At 39.2% G+C, this 15,785-nt stretch overlaps 1 protein-coding gene across 1 annotated transcript in view; it reads right to left on the bottom strand.

Annotated features, from left to right (window-relative positions):
- Window positions 1-15,785, bottom strand: part of LOC136863249 (glutamate dehydrogenase, mitochondrial-like) — a 274,916-nt gene that overhangs the window by 108,748 nt on the left and 150,383 nt on the right. The window contains exon 9 of the mRNA XM_068226415.1: window positions 15,218-15,418. Within this exon, the coding sequence (XP_068082516.1) occupies window positions 15,218-15,418 (201 nt within the window). The remainder of the gene's footprint in view (window positions 1-15,217; window positions 15,419-15,785) is intronic.

Here is a 15,785-nt window from a genome sequence, read left to right as displayed (position 1 = left end):
CGAATGAAGAGATACTGAATCGAATTGGTGATAGGAAATCGATTTGGCTAAATCTGACCACAAGAAGAGATAGAATGATAGGGCATGTCTTAAAACACCCAGGTCTTCTACAGTTGGTTTTTGAGGGAAGTGTAGGTGGTAAGAATGGTAGGGGTAGACCAAGGTACGAATATGACAAGCAGATTAAAGCAGATATAGGATGTAGTAGTTATGTAAAAATGAAAAGGTTAGCACAGGTTAGGGTGGCATGGAAGGCTGAATCAAACTAGTCTATGAACTGATGACTCAAACAAAAACACAGGTTAGCCCCTATCACGTATTTCAGCAAGATGCTTCACGGGGAGGAACTTCGGTATTCCACATACGAGAAGGAGTGTTTAGCTGTTGTTCTTGGCGTCGAAATGTTCCATTCCTACCTGGAACATCGTCATTTCTGGATCCATACTGATAATCAGGCGTTATCGTGGATGAGCGCTAATGTCAAAAAGTTAGGGAGAACGGCTAGGTGGATTCTGCGCTTGTCTGCCTATAAATTTACCGTGGTTCACGTGAGAGGAAATTACAACGCTGTAGCTGACTGTCTGTCACGCATGTCTAATGGTGTAGAGGTACCGGACAATAGCAATGCATGTAGTCCAGATTGCAATTATTTGGTCAATATTCTTCAAAATTACCCCTGGAGCTTTACTGATTTGGTTAAATTTCAGAAAAAGGACGATGAATGTGTTAAGATAATAGACGGAATTTCTAATAATGGCCTCAGGCGGGTGTCCTTCGAAATAAAGAGATGTCTCTTGTTTTGTAAGTGTCCCCGAAACAAGTCTGCAAAAGTTTTTATTCCTCGTTATTTGAGGCCTATGATTTTAAATTACTACGATGATTCATGCTTACGTGCTCGCCTTGGCAAATTTAAAACCTTTCACAAAATTGCCTAAAAATATTATTGGCCAAATTTTAAGAAGAATGTTTTTGAATATGTTAGAAGATGTTACATTTGTCAAAAATGTAAACCTGCTCGAAATAGTCAAGACGGTTTCCACTCCGCCGACATTGCAAATTCTCCTGCTGGGGCTGTACCTAATTTTGTTTTGTTTTTGTTTTTTGTTAGGGGCTTTACGTCGCACCGACACAGATAGGTCTTATGGCGACGATGGGATAGAAAAGGCTTAGGAGCTGGAAGGAAGTGGCCGTGGCGTTAATTAAGGTACAGCCCCAGAATTGTCCTGGTGTGAAAATGGGAAACCACGGAAAAACATTTTCAGGGCTGCCGATAGTGGGATTCGAACCTACTATCTCCCGGATGCAAGATCACAGCCGCGCGCCTCTACGCGCACGGCCAACTCGCCCCGTGTGTACCTAAATTAAGGTTGCGGCCGCTTCCTTCCCTTTCCTAGGCCTCTCCTGTCCCATCGTCGCCATAAGACCTATCTGTGTCGGCGCGACGTAAAGCAACTAGCAAATTCTCCTGGGGAGAAATGATTCATCTATTTCTATGTACTAACAAATAGATCCCGGGACTGGAATATTGGTATTGCAACCTGCCCTACGGTGCCTTTCTCTACAATTATGCCTCACGAATGGGTGATAAATCTAATGCAACCTTTGGTGGCCTCGTAGTCCTAATTCTTACCAAGTTCCAGGTTGGACTGATAAAAAAAATATAGGCATCACCATCGCGCTGTACTTCCTCATACTTCACCTCAAGTTGAAGTACTAATTTAATATGATGTTGCCCGTGCAACTATCCGAAATCGGGGATGGATATATCAATCAAACGCGTTGGTTGCATGTCAATATTAAGTCAATATCTCAGGGTAAAAACATCTATACATATTCAACAATACTATTTACTTTCGCAAGTTCCGTTGAAGAGGGTGTATAGTTCAATGTGTTACTCATTTACTCCGAAATCCTACCGTAGAATTAATATAAACCTTTAAATATCATGACTCCGAAATATCATCCTAAATGTATCCTTACAACTAATCTTCCTATCTCTACTTTTGAAAATAAACGCTAGAATAATCTTAAAACTAATTTATTAGCATGCCAATATTATAATTAACAAAATAATGATCATCTTTGGTAATAGAGGAAAGTAAACTCAGAAAAATCACATATTATTTTTCTTGACAACTAAAATTGACGAATTGACATAATTAAAATTGGGCAGGTATCTTTAGTTCATCTGGGCAATTATTATTTTGTTGCGTGACCACATTTCATCATTTTATTTCATCATGGGGACAATTAGGATTTATTCTTTATTAAAGGAGGGAGTGGTCTTTCTTTCCTTTAGGTCTCTTTGCAGTACTCTTTGGAATTGGTTTGGGAATTTGCGTATTGACTTGTTTATGGCATGAGATAAGTAACTCTTTCCAATGATGGCTTCAAAATGCCATTTTAAGTATCTAAAAGAAATTAATCCTAACCATAAATATAAATTCCAACATCCTTATATATATATTAAAAATGTGTGCCAAAAATAAAATTAAATATCTTCATTTACGAGTCCCATCGCCATGTTCTACAACCGTCATGACCTGTCAGAATCGTACCGACCAATTAATTATTATGTGTATTTTCAATTAAAATTACTCCTTCTACTGCCTACTAATTGCGGTCAACTTGTCACAAAAAGTTATTCCGTGCATTCTTAACGCTTGAAGCTGATCTGCGCCATTTTTCTTCCGATCTTATTCATGTAAACTGACGTCAATCGTAGCGTAATGGTACATCTCCTCCCACTTATTTTTTAAATATATTGGTCACAATATATTTATACTATGCTTCCATTCGTGTAATAAATGGACCTTTACGTTACTCAACTTCCTTCTCCGTACTTCATTTCATAACTGTTGACTTTGCAATTACTCTATGTATTTCTTTTTAAACAGTCTCCTCTCCTCCATCTGTTTGACATTCTGAATTAATGCATCCTTCCTTTCCGCATACCTCCGGTATATTATTTAAGGATTGTTCCTGATTTTCCCGGTAATAATACTTGATATTTGCTGCGTTATGGATTCCTTTATATGTTTCAGATAAATTTTCAACTTGATAAGCGTTATTCCCAAATGCTTTTCTTATAATATATGGGCCATCATATAAATGCAGAAATTTTGCAAAGATCTTTCCGGATACATTGGAACTTGGTGTCTTTCTAATAAGTACCAGGTCATTTACCTTCAATTGAGGGTGAAACTTTTTGTTTTTCAGCCTCTTAAGCCTTCTTTGGGATTGTTCCTGCAATCTTCTTTGTACCATATCATTTAATTCCTCTGCACTAGGTCTATTTTCTATCAGCTTCCCTAGAACAATATCCCAAGGCCTATCTGGGACTTCGTTTCTATGTAATATTTTCGGTATTTGCCCAGTAGATTCTTGTATAGTGTTGTTCATATAATACTCAATAACTGGGATTATATCAATCCATTTCCAATGGCTTTTTCCACAATGTATTCGGCAAAACTTAATTTCTCTCATGCAACGTTCTACGGGATTGGATTGCGGGTGTCTAACTGAGCAAAATACGTGCTTTATGTTTAATATTTGCATAGCCTCGCGAAACTGTTCAGAGGTAAATTGAGTACCTCGGTCGCTTAATATCTTTTCCGGCCTTCCCATTTTTGGTATTACGCCTTTCATAATTGAATGAATAACTTGCTTCGAATTAGCCCTTTGTATAGGCTGGAGAACCACATATTTCGAAAATATATCCATAGTGACCACTATAAATTTTCTCCCTTTCCTGGCTACAGGAAGTGGTCCGAAGATGTCGATTGCGTATATCTCTCTGGTCTTAGCTGGCAATATCGCGATTGGTTGATGGCTATTTAATCTCGTACTATGCTTCGTTCTTTGACATACATCGCACGTTCTAATGATTTTCCTTATCATTGCTCTTAATCCCTTCCAGGTAAACCTCTCTAGGATGGTGTGCAACACCTTATCTATTCCACCATGTCCTGTTATTCTGTGAGTTAACCATATTACTTCTCTTTGCAATTTCCTTGGCACCACTATCCGTGCTTTATCTTGATCTTCGGTAAGATATCTATTCAATCTTCCATCTATTATCCTGTATGTCTGGGTTAATGGGGTTTCTCTGGTTTGGTTTTCCAATATAGATATGATTTTAGCTAGCTCCATATCCGTTTTCTGTAACTCAGCTATCGCTTGTAACTTTTCTACCATATCCCTATCCTGGTCATCCAATTCTACTTGACACATTATCTCTTCTCCTTGCTCTGGATTTCTACTCAGTGCATCAGCCAAAATGTTGTCTTTGCCACTACAGTGCTCTATCTTAATTTGGAATTGCTGTGTAAATAAAATCCATCTAGTTACACGCTCACTTGCCATGGCAGCATTCAGACCAAAAGATAATGATTTATGGTCAGTACGTACAACAACTGGATACCCACTAATTATTTTTGACCACTGTTGTAATGCGAACACTATCGCTAAGAGCTCTTGTTCCGTTGTTGTATAGTGTTGTTCATGTTTTCTCAATTTTCGACTTGCAAAAGCCAGATATGTTGGCTTCTTTTCCCCATTTGCTTCTTCCTGATATAGGCAAGCTCCAATTCCTATGTTCGACGCATCGGATTGTATGATAAACTCTTTTTCATAATTGGGGTAACCAAGCTTAATGTTATTCTCCATTAGTTTCTTCATTCCTACAAATGCTCTTTCAGCTTCTTCGCCCCATTTCCATCTGTTGTTTACTTTTAATAATTCCTGCAAGGGTGCTGCCATCTCGGTGTATCCTTTGCAATGGTCTGCGAAGAACTGCGTCATCCCAAGGAACTGCCTTAATTGCTTTACTCTCGTTGGCCGCGGAAAGTCACATATAGCTTTTATTTTTGTTGGATTGGGTCGTATCCCTTCACCATCGATAATGTGCCCTACAAAAGGTATCTGCGCCTGGTAGAATTTCGACTTAGCGAAATTGACCTTAAAACCAGTATTCTTTAAATTGTCCAACAACTTTTCCAATCGTTCACAATGTTCCTTGTATGTTTCCGTCGCAAGAACCAAATCGTCCACATAAGATGTTACATAGTTCTTCACCTCTGCCGTTAAATTCCTATCAAGTGCTCTGATCAGAACGGCACAACTATTTTTCAGGCCAAATGGGAGTCTACAATAGGCGTACGTTTGGTTATCGAACATGAATCCCGTTAGTAACCGTGATTTCTCTTCTAAAACAATGTGGTGGGATGACGAAGTGAAATCCAGACTACTGAAGTACTTCATGTTCTTAAATCTCTTAATAATATCCTTTATCCTTGGTACTTGGTCATATTCAGGTATTAGCTTCTCATTTAGCCTTCGCGCGTCCAAACATAACCTCAAACTACCATTACTTTTCCTCACAATGACCAAAGGGTTTAAATATGGAGTCGCCGTCTTTACAATTATTTTATCATCTAACATTTCCTGGATGATTACTTTAACCTCTTGGTGTTATCTTTCAGGTAGCTTACCTTTGTACGGTGTCCAGTCATTAACTTGTAATCTGTATTTAAAATTTGGAATTTTCCCCGGTTTATTTTTGAACACAACCGAATATTTCTTCAGAATTTCATATAATCTGACTTTTTCTTCAGTGGAAATTTTGGTCTCTATAAGGTTTTTCCATATTTCAGGATCCTTCTCCTCCTCTTCCAGACTTAGTATTCTTTCAATTGTGCCAATTATTTCTGGTTCTACAACCTCAATGGTATTTTGGCATTCATTTACATGGACGTTTTCGCGATAAATATTGCTAATTTCCCGTCCTTCAATTCTCATATGCTCTGCGAGCTCTCTATTAATGTCTAAACTTATCCTTTCAGTTGTTTCCTTATTATCACTCTGGATAATTGGAAACCTAATTTCTTGTTTTTCCATATCAATAGTCATTTTCGTAGCTACCATGAAATCCACACCTAATATAATATTATATTTTATCCTATTCATTACCACGAAAGGATGTTCAAATCTCTGAGTCCCAATTCCGACACATAAAAATGTCCGTATTTTACATTCTATTGTTTTATCTGGTATGATTCCTTTAATTTTAACTCTAGCCACTGGTATGGTCGGTAATTTCATCTTTTTCTCAATTTCCAGGAATAACGTGTTTGAAATCACACTTATACTTGCTCCCGAGTCTATAAGACAATGTACACTCATTCCATTCACTCTAACCACAATTATTGGCAGATTCAATTTCTGTGGTCTCACATTCGATGCCATATCATGTAGTAAATCCTCTGGTTCGAACTCCCACGATTCGATCTGTGCTATGATCCAACTTATAATTTTAATATCCGTTTTCTCTCCTCTATTACCATTTTTATCAGAATCTATTTCAAAATTGTCGTTTTTTCTCAGGAACGTCTAACCCTGTATTGAAATTCTGTGCATTAGGGTTAAGATGACGTTTCCCTGCTTCCGAATTTTTATATTGTTGGAGCTCTAAACTCTCTGCGCCCTCGATATCTCCAACAATCTCCTTGTCTTTAATCGCTTGCTTCCATTTTTCTTGATTTCTCAAGTCTTCTTTCTGCTCCTGGGCATATCTTCTATTTGCGAACTCCCTTTCTCTGAAGTTCCGTCCACCTCTTCCTCCGTAATAATTCCTTCTTCGGATCATATTTCTGTTTCTTGTATATCTGTTACTTTGCCTGTCATATGGCACATATCTTCCATCCATCTGATATGTCCGTCGATATTCTTGATCTCTTTGACGTTGGTATCCTCTCATCTCTTTTCTTTCATCCATCTCCTGGTTCCTCGCCACGTCTCTTTGTCCTCTTCGTTTGTTAATTTCGTAATTCTCATGGGCTATTACATTGATTGACTCTTCATTTCCCATACTACGTATTAACCTACTCGTGGGATGAGAAGTCTTCATTTCAATTTGTCTCAGCCTATCTTCCATTTCAATTGCCGTTTAAACGTTCGAGGTCGCCAATAATCTTTGTATTTCAGGTGGAAGTTGGCTTTGAATAGTTTTAATAGCTTCCAATTCACTGGGTGCATAATCCAAATCCTGAAAACGTTGAAATTGGAAAGCAAAATAGTCACTATATCTTGTCTGACCGGCAACAGCGAATTTTCGTGAATACAATTCCATTCTAAGCTGCTGTTGTACTTCCGGACGCCAATATTTCCTTAAAAATGCCGTTTTAAAATCCTCATATTCGTGGAAACTGTACTTAAATGCCTGGTACCAAATACTTGGGTTAGCATCTAAATGTTTTTCAATTACTTTGAGTCGTTTCTCGTTTGGAACGTTATTATCCCGAAAATAATCCTCCATCTCCCTCAAAAATCGTTTTGGGGATAAACTTGCAGTATTATTAAAATGTTTTGGCTTATCCTCGATGGTTTTAATTATATTTATTATTGCTGGACTTCCATTATTACCATTTCTGTTCCCCATCGAACTTCCATTAATACCTTGGCTTGAATCCGTAGTCATTGCTGGCGTTGTTTCCCTATCACAAGCCTGAATTTCTACTGTTCTCATGACATTAGGCCTTGTTGTTCGGTTCTCTATTCTCATTTCCTGAATTTCCTTACGAATCGTATGTAATTCTCTCTCCGTTCTGCTGATTCTGTTGTCAGTTTCATTTTTATTCCGTTCAGCTTCTTCTTGTATTATTTTCATTTTATCTGACACCTGCTCTCTTGCCAGAATGATATTTACTTCCACTGATTTATTCGTTGTTTCGATTGCTTCATTCAATTTGTTAATTCTTTCTGTGGAATTTATCCTCAAACTCTCCAAATTATCCGTTATACTCTTCATCTCTTCCATTTTCAACTTTTGAATGACATTTCTGCTTTCTGTCAATTCTTCCATAACTTTATTTATCTCTTGATTTACCTCTTGATTCTTATTTTCCATAATCCCTGTCATATCCTTACGTAAAACGTCAATATCCACTTTAATTTGTGTCATTTCACTTCCGACTTTTTCCATTTCCATCCTTACAGCTTCTCTCACTTCCTTCATTGTTTCCTGCTGTTTTTCTTCTTGCCTGTTAATGAATTCTTGAAGTTTTCTTTCAATCATTTGCTTTTGTTTCTCATCCTGTCCGTTGATTATTTTCTGAAATTCCTCATTTTTCTCATTCATCCTTTCCAAGAGCTTTCCTTCCAGTCTGTTAATGTTTTCTTCATTCTGCTTTCTATTTTCTTCATTCTGCTTCCTATTTTCTTCATTCTGTTTCCTAATTTCTTCAGCCATCTGGTTCCTATTTTCTTCATTATCCTTCCTAATTTCTTCAGCCATCTGGTTCCTATTTTCTTCATTCTGCTTCCTAATTTCTTCATTCTGTTTCCTAATTTCTTCAGCCATCTGGTTCCTATTTTCTTCATTCTGCTTCCTAATTTCTTCATTTTGTTTCCTAATTTCTTCAGCCATCTGGTTCCTATTTTCTTCATTCTGCTTCCTAATTTCTTCATTCTGCTTCCTAATTTCTTCAGCCATCTGTTGTTGTCTCTCCTGATTTTTAATCATCTCCTGGAGCAGCTTCTCACTTTGCTTCCTATTTTCTTCATTCGCCTGTTGTTGTTTCTCCTCCTGATTTTTAATCATGTCCTGGAGCAGCTTCTCATTTTGCTTCCTATTTTCTTCAGCTATCTGTCTAAACACTTCAAGAATCCCGAATTGCTCTTCCTTGGTTTTCTGTATTACTTCATCTCTCTTCCTGTTCTCCTCCTCAATTTCTTTCTTATAATCCTCAAACTGTGATTTTAATTGAGCTAAGTTCGACATTTTTTTTTGATATTCCACTTAAAATGCTCTATAATTCCAGTTATGTTATATATAACCCTAATTCTCTATTTATCCCTCAACTTCAACCAACCAATCATCAAATATCAACATAAAATAGTCTATCAGACTTATAACTAAATCTATTATTATAAATACTTCAAAGTTTACTTTGTACTTTCTTGTTTAACTGGGAAAGACTAACCCAGACCATCGTAACTCAGCCATGACAACCTATACAAGTCATACGCAAATCCAAACATTGACCTATATGCCCAATTTTAATTATATTTATGTCGTATTCACCTAATCATATATATAAAATAAATAATATGAAACTTGCGTTATAAAACTCTTCCCTCATCATCATTCATGCATCAAATTCCTTAAAGTAACCTAAATATATATACAGTAGACTTTCTCCTTCCACGAGACTGTCATATATTGCGAGACTCCGCATCAAATTTCTTGCTACCTTCTTCTTCTCCATCCAAAAATATAAATTTCTCCATTAGTTAAGCCCTCTCTTCCTTAATCTTCATGGCTATCAATCCATTCTGCGTCGCATGCCATACCTAAGTTCATAAACTATCAGGCATCGTCTCCTTCTTCGAATAAATTTCATGACTGTGGTCCAGGATTTAATTCAACAACCCCGGTATCTTTCTCTTGAAACCATTCTCATTCCTCAATTCGTCCTTCTCTTCAGACTTGCTCGACGCTACGGTATCATATGACATATGTCCAAGCCTAAAATCCATATCTCATCCTCAAGATTCACTCCATAATCAAGTTATCAAATTTCTGTATATCCAGAATCTAATTATTCATCCGACCTCTTCAAACTTGCCTCACGTTCGGGACGCCATATTTAATGCAACCTGCCCTACGGTGCCTTTCTCTACAATTATGCCTCACGAATGGGTGATAAATCTAATGCAACCTTTGGTGGCCTCGTAGTCCTAATTCTTACCAAGTTCCAGGTTGGACTGATAAAAAAAATATAGGCATCACCATCGCGCTGTACTTCCTCATACTTCACCTCAAGTTGAAGTACTAATTTAATATGATGTTACCGGGCGAGTTGGCCGTGCGCGTAGAGGCGCGCGGCTGTGAGCTTGCATCCGGGAGATAGTAGGTTCGAATCCCACTATCGGCAGCCCTGAAAATGGTTTTCCGTGGTTTCCCATTTTCACACCAGGCGAATGCTGGGGCTGTACCTTAATTAAGGCCACGGCCGCTTCCTTCCAACTCCTAGGCCTTTCCTCTCCCATCGTCGCCATAAGACCTATCTGTGTCGGCGCGACGTAAAGCCCCTAGCAAAAAAAAAATGATATTGCCCTGCAATATCTCCACTTACAAGTTGCTAATTAACTATCCGAAATCGGGGATGGATATATCAGTCAAACGCGTTGGTTGCATGTCAATATTAAGTCAATATCTCAGGGTAAAAACATCTATACATATTCAACAATACTATTTACTTTCGCAAGTTCCGTTGAAGAGGGTGTATAGTTCAATGTGTTACTCATTTACTCCGAAATCCTACCGTAGAATTAATATAAACCTTTAAATATCATGACTCCGAAATATCATCCTAAATGTATCCTTACAACTAATCTTCCTATCTCTACTTTTGAAAATAAACGCTAGAATAATCTTAAAACTAATTTATTAGCATGCCAATATTATAATTAACAAAATAATGATCATCTTTGGTAATAGAGGAAAGTAAACTCAAAAAAATCACATATTATTTTTCTTGACAACTAAAATTGACGAATTGACATAATTAAAATTGGGCAGGTATCTTTAGTTCATCTGGGCAATTATTATTTTGTTGCGTGACCACATTTCATCATTTTATTTCATCATGGGGACAATTAGGATTTATTCTTTATTAAAGGAGGGAGTGGTCTTTCTTTCCTTTAGGTCTCTTTGCAGTACTCTTTGGAATTGGTTTGGGAATTTGCGTATTGACTTGTTTATGGCATGAGATAAGTAACTCTTTCCAATGATGGCTTCAAAATGCCATTTTAAGTATCTAAAAGAAATTGATCCTAACCATAAATATAAATTCCAACACCCTTATATATATATTAAAAATGTGTGCCAAAAATAAAATTAAATATCTTCATTTACGAGTGCCATCGCCATGTTCTACAACCGTCATGACCTGTCAGAATCGTACCGACCAATTAATTATTATGTGTATTTTCAATTAAAATTACTCCTTCTACTGCCTACTAATTGCGGTCAACTTGTCACAAAAAGTTATTCCGTGCATTCTTAACGCTTGAAGCTGATCTGCGCCATTTTTCTTCCGATCTTATTCATGTAAACTGACGTCAATCGTAACGTAATGGTACAGTATACTATCTGTCATCGATGCTTTCTCGAAAATCATTTGGCTATTTCAGGTTTTCAGAATATGGTTTCATATGGGGGTAAAACACATTCGTCTTAGCCCTTAGCCCAACCGTCCCTGGTTGAACGATTCCACCGTAATCTTAATACGTGTTTATTTTCTTTTCATTGGCATAATCAATCCCTTTGGGATTCTTATCAATGTTTTTTAGTCATGGTTTCAACACTGCTATCGATGAATCTAGCTGCTTTACGCCGGCTGAACTGTTCCTAGGGAGTGTTCCGAATGATCTACTCATGTTACAATGGAACATCGAATATCTCTCTGTATCTTCTCGTCACATGAGTGTAGAAGAGAAATGCATCTGAACATTTGATTCAAGCCAAGAACCGTCCCAGGGATATAATAAAGGAAGGAAGCATGTTCCTTACCAGATTGGGGACCTAGTTTTGACGAAAGAGTTTCCTGTCAGTTCCGCAATTGACACTGTCAGCAAGAAACTGTGTCAACAATGATCTGAACCAAAGAAAATTACCGTATTGAATTCCTGGGACCTGTGACTGTCAGATTGGAGGACGTCGCTACTGGTGTATTATCCAAGACTCGTGTATCCCTGTTAAATCCGTATTTCCAGCGAGTCAAGTAAAGGCCTTTTAAAGCCTGTTTCTTTATTATGAGATTTTGAATTTAACATTTTATTGCATGTCTTTTACGTATGTATACAGTTGTTTGGCAGGACACTAACAGTTTCCATTTTTTTAGGTTAGTGAAAATAATATGTCATTACTGAACATGTTCTAGAGCAGGGCCTCTCAAACGCCCAAAATCTCACGCGTGCAGATACAGGCGCAAGAGCTCCGTGCACTGTGCATCGCTGCTGCTCGGCATGGCTCGGATCAACGCTTCGTCTCTGGGCTACTCGGCTAAGCTCGGCTATACTCGGCTCAAGTCAGCCCGGATTTGGAGCGCTACGGCGCAAGTGGGGCAGAGGGAGACAGGCGGAGCGAGCGAGACAGGCGTGAGGAAAGAGAGAGTAAGCGCTATTGCTCCAAATCGAGGAGTGGGGGGTCTGCACTCTGGTCAACCAAGCCAAGTCGTCTTTTGCACCGTGCACAGTGCATGCACCACGCGCATGCACCCTGAGAGGCCCTGATCTAGAGGAAGAAAGAAAGAGATTGTCCTGGATATTTTCGTAAGTGATAAAGACATCCTGGTCAAGTTGATACAGACAGTGGTACGAGATATTACAGAAGAACAATTTTATCTGGACACTAAAATATGCGTAACACCTCGTTGATAATAGACTGTATTGTGGTATAGCGCTATGGGTTTCAAACCGGATGCGATTCTTATTGTATATCTAGGTTAAGTTTAGATTAGGTTCTTAGATTTAGTATACGAGCGCATGTTTAGTTTTATCATTCCTGATTTTGGTGTATACTCTCTGTTCAAAACGAGCCCTTCCTGATTGATCACCTGGTAAGGACCCATTTTACCGAGAGGTGTGGGAAGGTTGTGCCATATCCTAGCCACCTCTATATTTATCTGGTTCGCTTTACGGAAGAACTGCTTCCCCTCTGTTAATTATGTGTACTCGTTGACTTCGGTATCATACCCGAATTATTGGCTCTTATTGTACAGGCATACTTAGCCCAAGGAGAACACAGATGCCGTCTTTGTCGTCCTGTGACTCTACTAGGTTTGTTTCCGATCTTATTTATCTAGTTTTCTCCGTGGCTCTTCTTCTAAGCTTTTTGTCTTGGTGGAGGGTTATGGCGAGCGACACAATGTATACAAACGCTTGTTTTTACAACCGTCATTTTAAACGCTTTAAGACATGATGGATTTTGTCTGAGAGCTTTCCAGCGTGCTTTTTTGCACGTATATGTACGGCTTGATTAAGGTATTTTTCGTTGTTTTTTTTTTTTTTGCCTCGTGGATCATGTCAGTGTCCGCCTCTGTGGTGTAGTGGTTAGCGTGATTAGCTGCCACCCCGGAGGTCCGGGTTCGATTCCCGGCTCTGTCACGAAATTTGAAAAGTGGTACGAGGGCTGGAACGGGGTCCACTCAGCCTCGGGAGGTCAACTGAGTAGAGGTGGGTTCGATTCCCACCTCAGCCATCCTCGAAGTGGTTGTCCGTGGTTTCCCACTTCTCCTCCAGGCGAATGCCGGGATGGTACCTCACTTAAGGCCACGGCCGCTTCCTTCCCTCTTCCTTGTCTATCCCTTCCAATCTTCCCGTCCCTCCACAAGGCCCCTGTTCAGCATAGCAGGTGAGGCCGCCTGGGCGAGGTACTGGTCATTCTCCCCAGTTGTATCCCCGACCCAAAGTCTGAAACTCCAGGACACTGCCCTTGAGGCGGTAGAGGTGGGATCCCTCGCCGAGTCCGAGGGAAAAGCCAACCCTGGAGGGTAAACAGATTAAGATAGAAGATAGAAGAAGGATCATGTCAGTTTTCTATCGCCACGCAGCTTTCTGGTAGGCCATTATATTTTGCTCTTCGTGGGTTTTTATTTGGTGGCCCGTTTTGTTCTTTCTGTTTTCCCCCTGTAATTCTTTGTGTCAAAGGTTCGACTGTACTGTTGCAAACCTTACAGAAAATAGTTCACGATCGTCAATATCGGATTTTAATTGCTCCTTTGTTATGGACTGCGAAAATGTTGGACGATCTATTAGCGGGAGGAAAATATATTTCTTTGATTTCAAATTCAGTTTTGTTTTAGCGGATGAACTAAACTGTTCTATCGGGGACAGATCTGAGGATCTTGTTGGTTCTTGAGTACCACACATCACGCAGACACGTGCCGTGTGTGGACGAGCATTTTCCTGCTAGAAAATGGCACTACAAATCCGTCGCATGAGAGGTAACACATGAGGACGCAGGATGTCCCGTGAGTTCTTGGTTCAAGGTGCTCACAGGGGTTAGACAAGGCTGAAATCTTTCACCTCTGTTGTTCAGACTTTACATGGATTGAGTGGCAGGGAGGGATTCAGTTAGGTGAAAATGTAGGAAGCAGTTTGGCCTATGCTGACGACTTGCCCTTAATGGCAGATTGTGCCGAAAGCCCGCAGTCTTATATCCTGGAACTTGAAAGTAGGTGCAATGAGTATGGTATGAAAATTAGCCTTTCGAAGACGAAATTGATGTCAGTAGGTAAGAAATCCAAGAGACTGATTGTCAGATTGGGGATACAAAGCAGGAACAGGTAAATATTTTCAAGTATTTAGGATGTGTGTTCTCCCAGGATGGTAGTATAGTAAGTGACATTGAATCAAGTTTCAGCAAAGCTAATGCAGTGAGCTTGCAGTTGCGATCAGCAGTATTCTGGACAGTATTCAGCTCCTGGACGAAACTATCTTTACATCGATCGGTCTGTTTTCAGACCAACTTTGCTTTACGGCAGTGAATGCTGGGTGGACAGAGAAGATCTTATCCTAAGTTAGAAGTAACAGACATGAAAGTAGCGAGAATGATTACTGGTACAAACAGGTGGGAACAATGGCAGAAGGGCGGTCGGAATGAAGAGATGAAAGGTAAGTAAGGAATGAACTCGATAGATAAATCTGTACGCATAAATATGCTTCGGTGGTGGGGTCATGTGAGGCGAATGGAAGAGGATAGGTTACCTAGGAGAATAATGGACTCTATTTTGGAGGGTGAGAGGTGTAGAGAGAGACCAAGCCGGCGATGGTTAGATTCCGTTTCTAACGATTTAAAGATGAGAGGTGTAGAATTTAACGAGGCCACAGAACTAGTTACAAACAGAGGATTGTGGTGGTGGTTAGTAAATACATTATAGCTTGCAAACTGAACACTGACAGGCATAACAGTCTACAAAGAAGATGTGTGTATGTATGTTGTTAATTATTACATCTAGCTCTTCACTGTCTTATTCAGTGCCCCAAATTTCTGCCCCATACAATACTTTGGATTTTACTAGAGAGCACCTTATAGTTAATATATGGCAAAAAATGTTTCAGTTCACTATTTCAGTTCTAAAAACTTCCTCCAGAATTGGGTTTAGTAGAAAAAGCAGATTTGCTGAACTAAAATGAAATAATATTCGCTTACCTATGAATTTTCTCTTTGACATTTCCAAGGCAAATCTTCTAGTTATTTTCTCTAACTCATGGTCACTGTATTGTTTTGGATCTATTTTCACGCCTGCTTTTGCACCCCCAAAGGGGACTTTCACAACGGCACACTTGTAAGACATTAGTGCAGCCAGAGCTCTTACCTCATCCATGTCCACGTCTGGGGCATATCGGATTCCTGAAAAGGAACATATCATTAGCCACTCTGTACCAAGAAGCTCCCTCAGTAAATCAATGCTAAATTATCGGCTTCCAAACCCCAAGATCGCGAGCCTGTGTTGTTGTTGGTGGTGGTGGTGGTGGTTGTAGTGGTGATGGTGATTATTGGTTTAAAGGGAAGTACAACTAAGCAACCATCCCGACCAATCAATCAATCAATCAATCAATCAATCAATCAATCAATCAATCAATTAATCAATACTTCTCTGAATTGAGAGCTGTCACCCAGGTGGTAGATTCTCTATCAGCTCTAGATTTTTCTTAAATGATTCAAAGGAATTAGAAATCTATCCAAGTTCTCCCTTGGTAAATTATTCTAATCCCTA

This window comes from Anabrus simplex, chromosome 1 (assembly GCF_040414725.1).
Source record: "Anabrus simplex isolate iqAnaSimp1 chromosome 1, ASM4041472v1, whole genome shotgun sequence".
NCBI lineage: Eukaryota > Metazoa > Arthropoda > Insecta > Orthoptera > Tettigoniidae > Anabrus > Anabrus simplex.
Note: the sequence above shows the minus strand (reverse complement) of the source record. Positions and strands in the feature narration are given on the sequence as shown.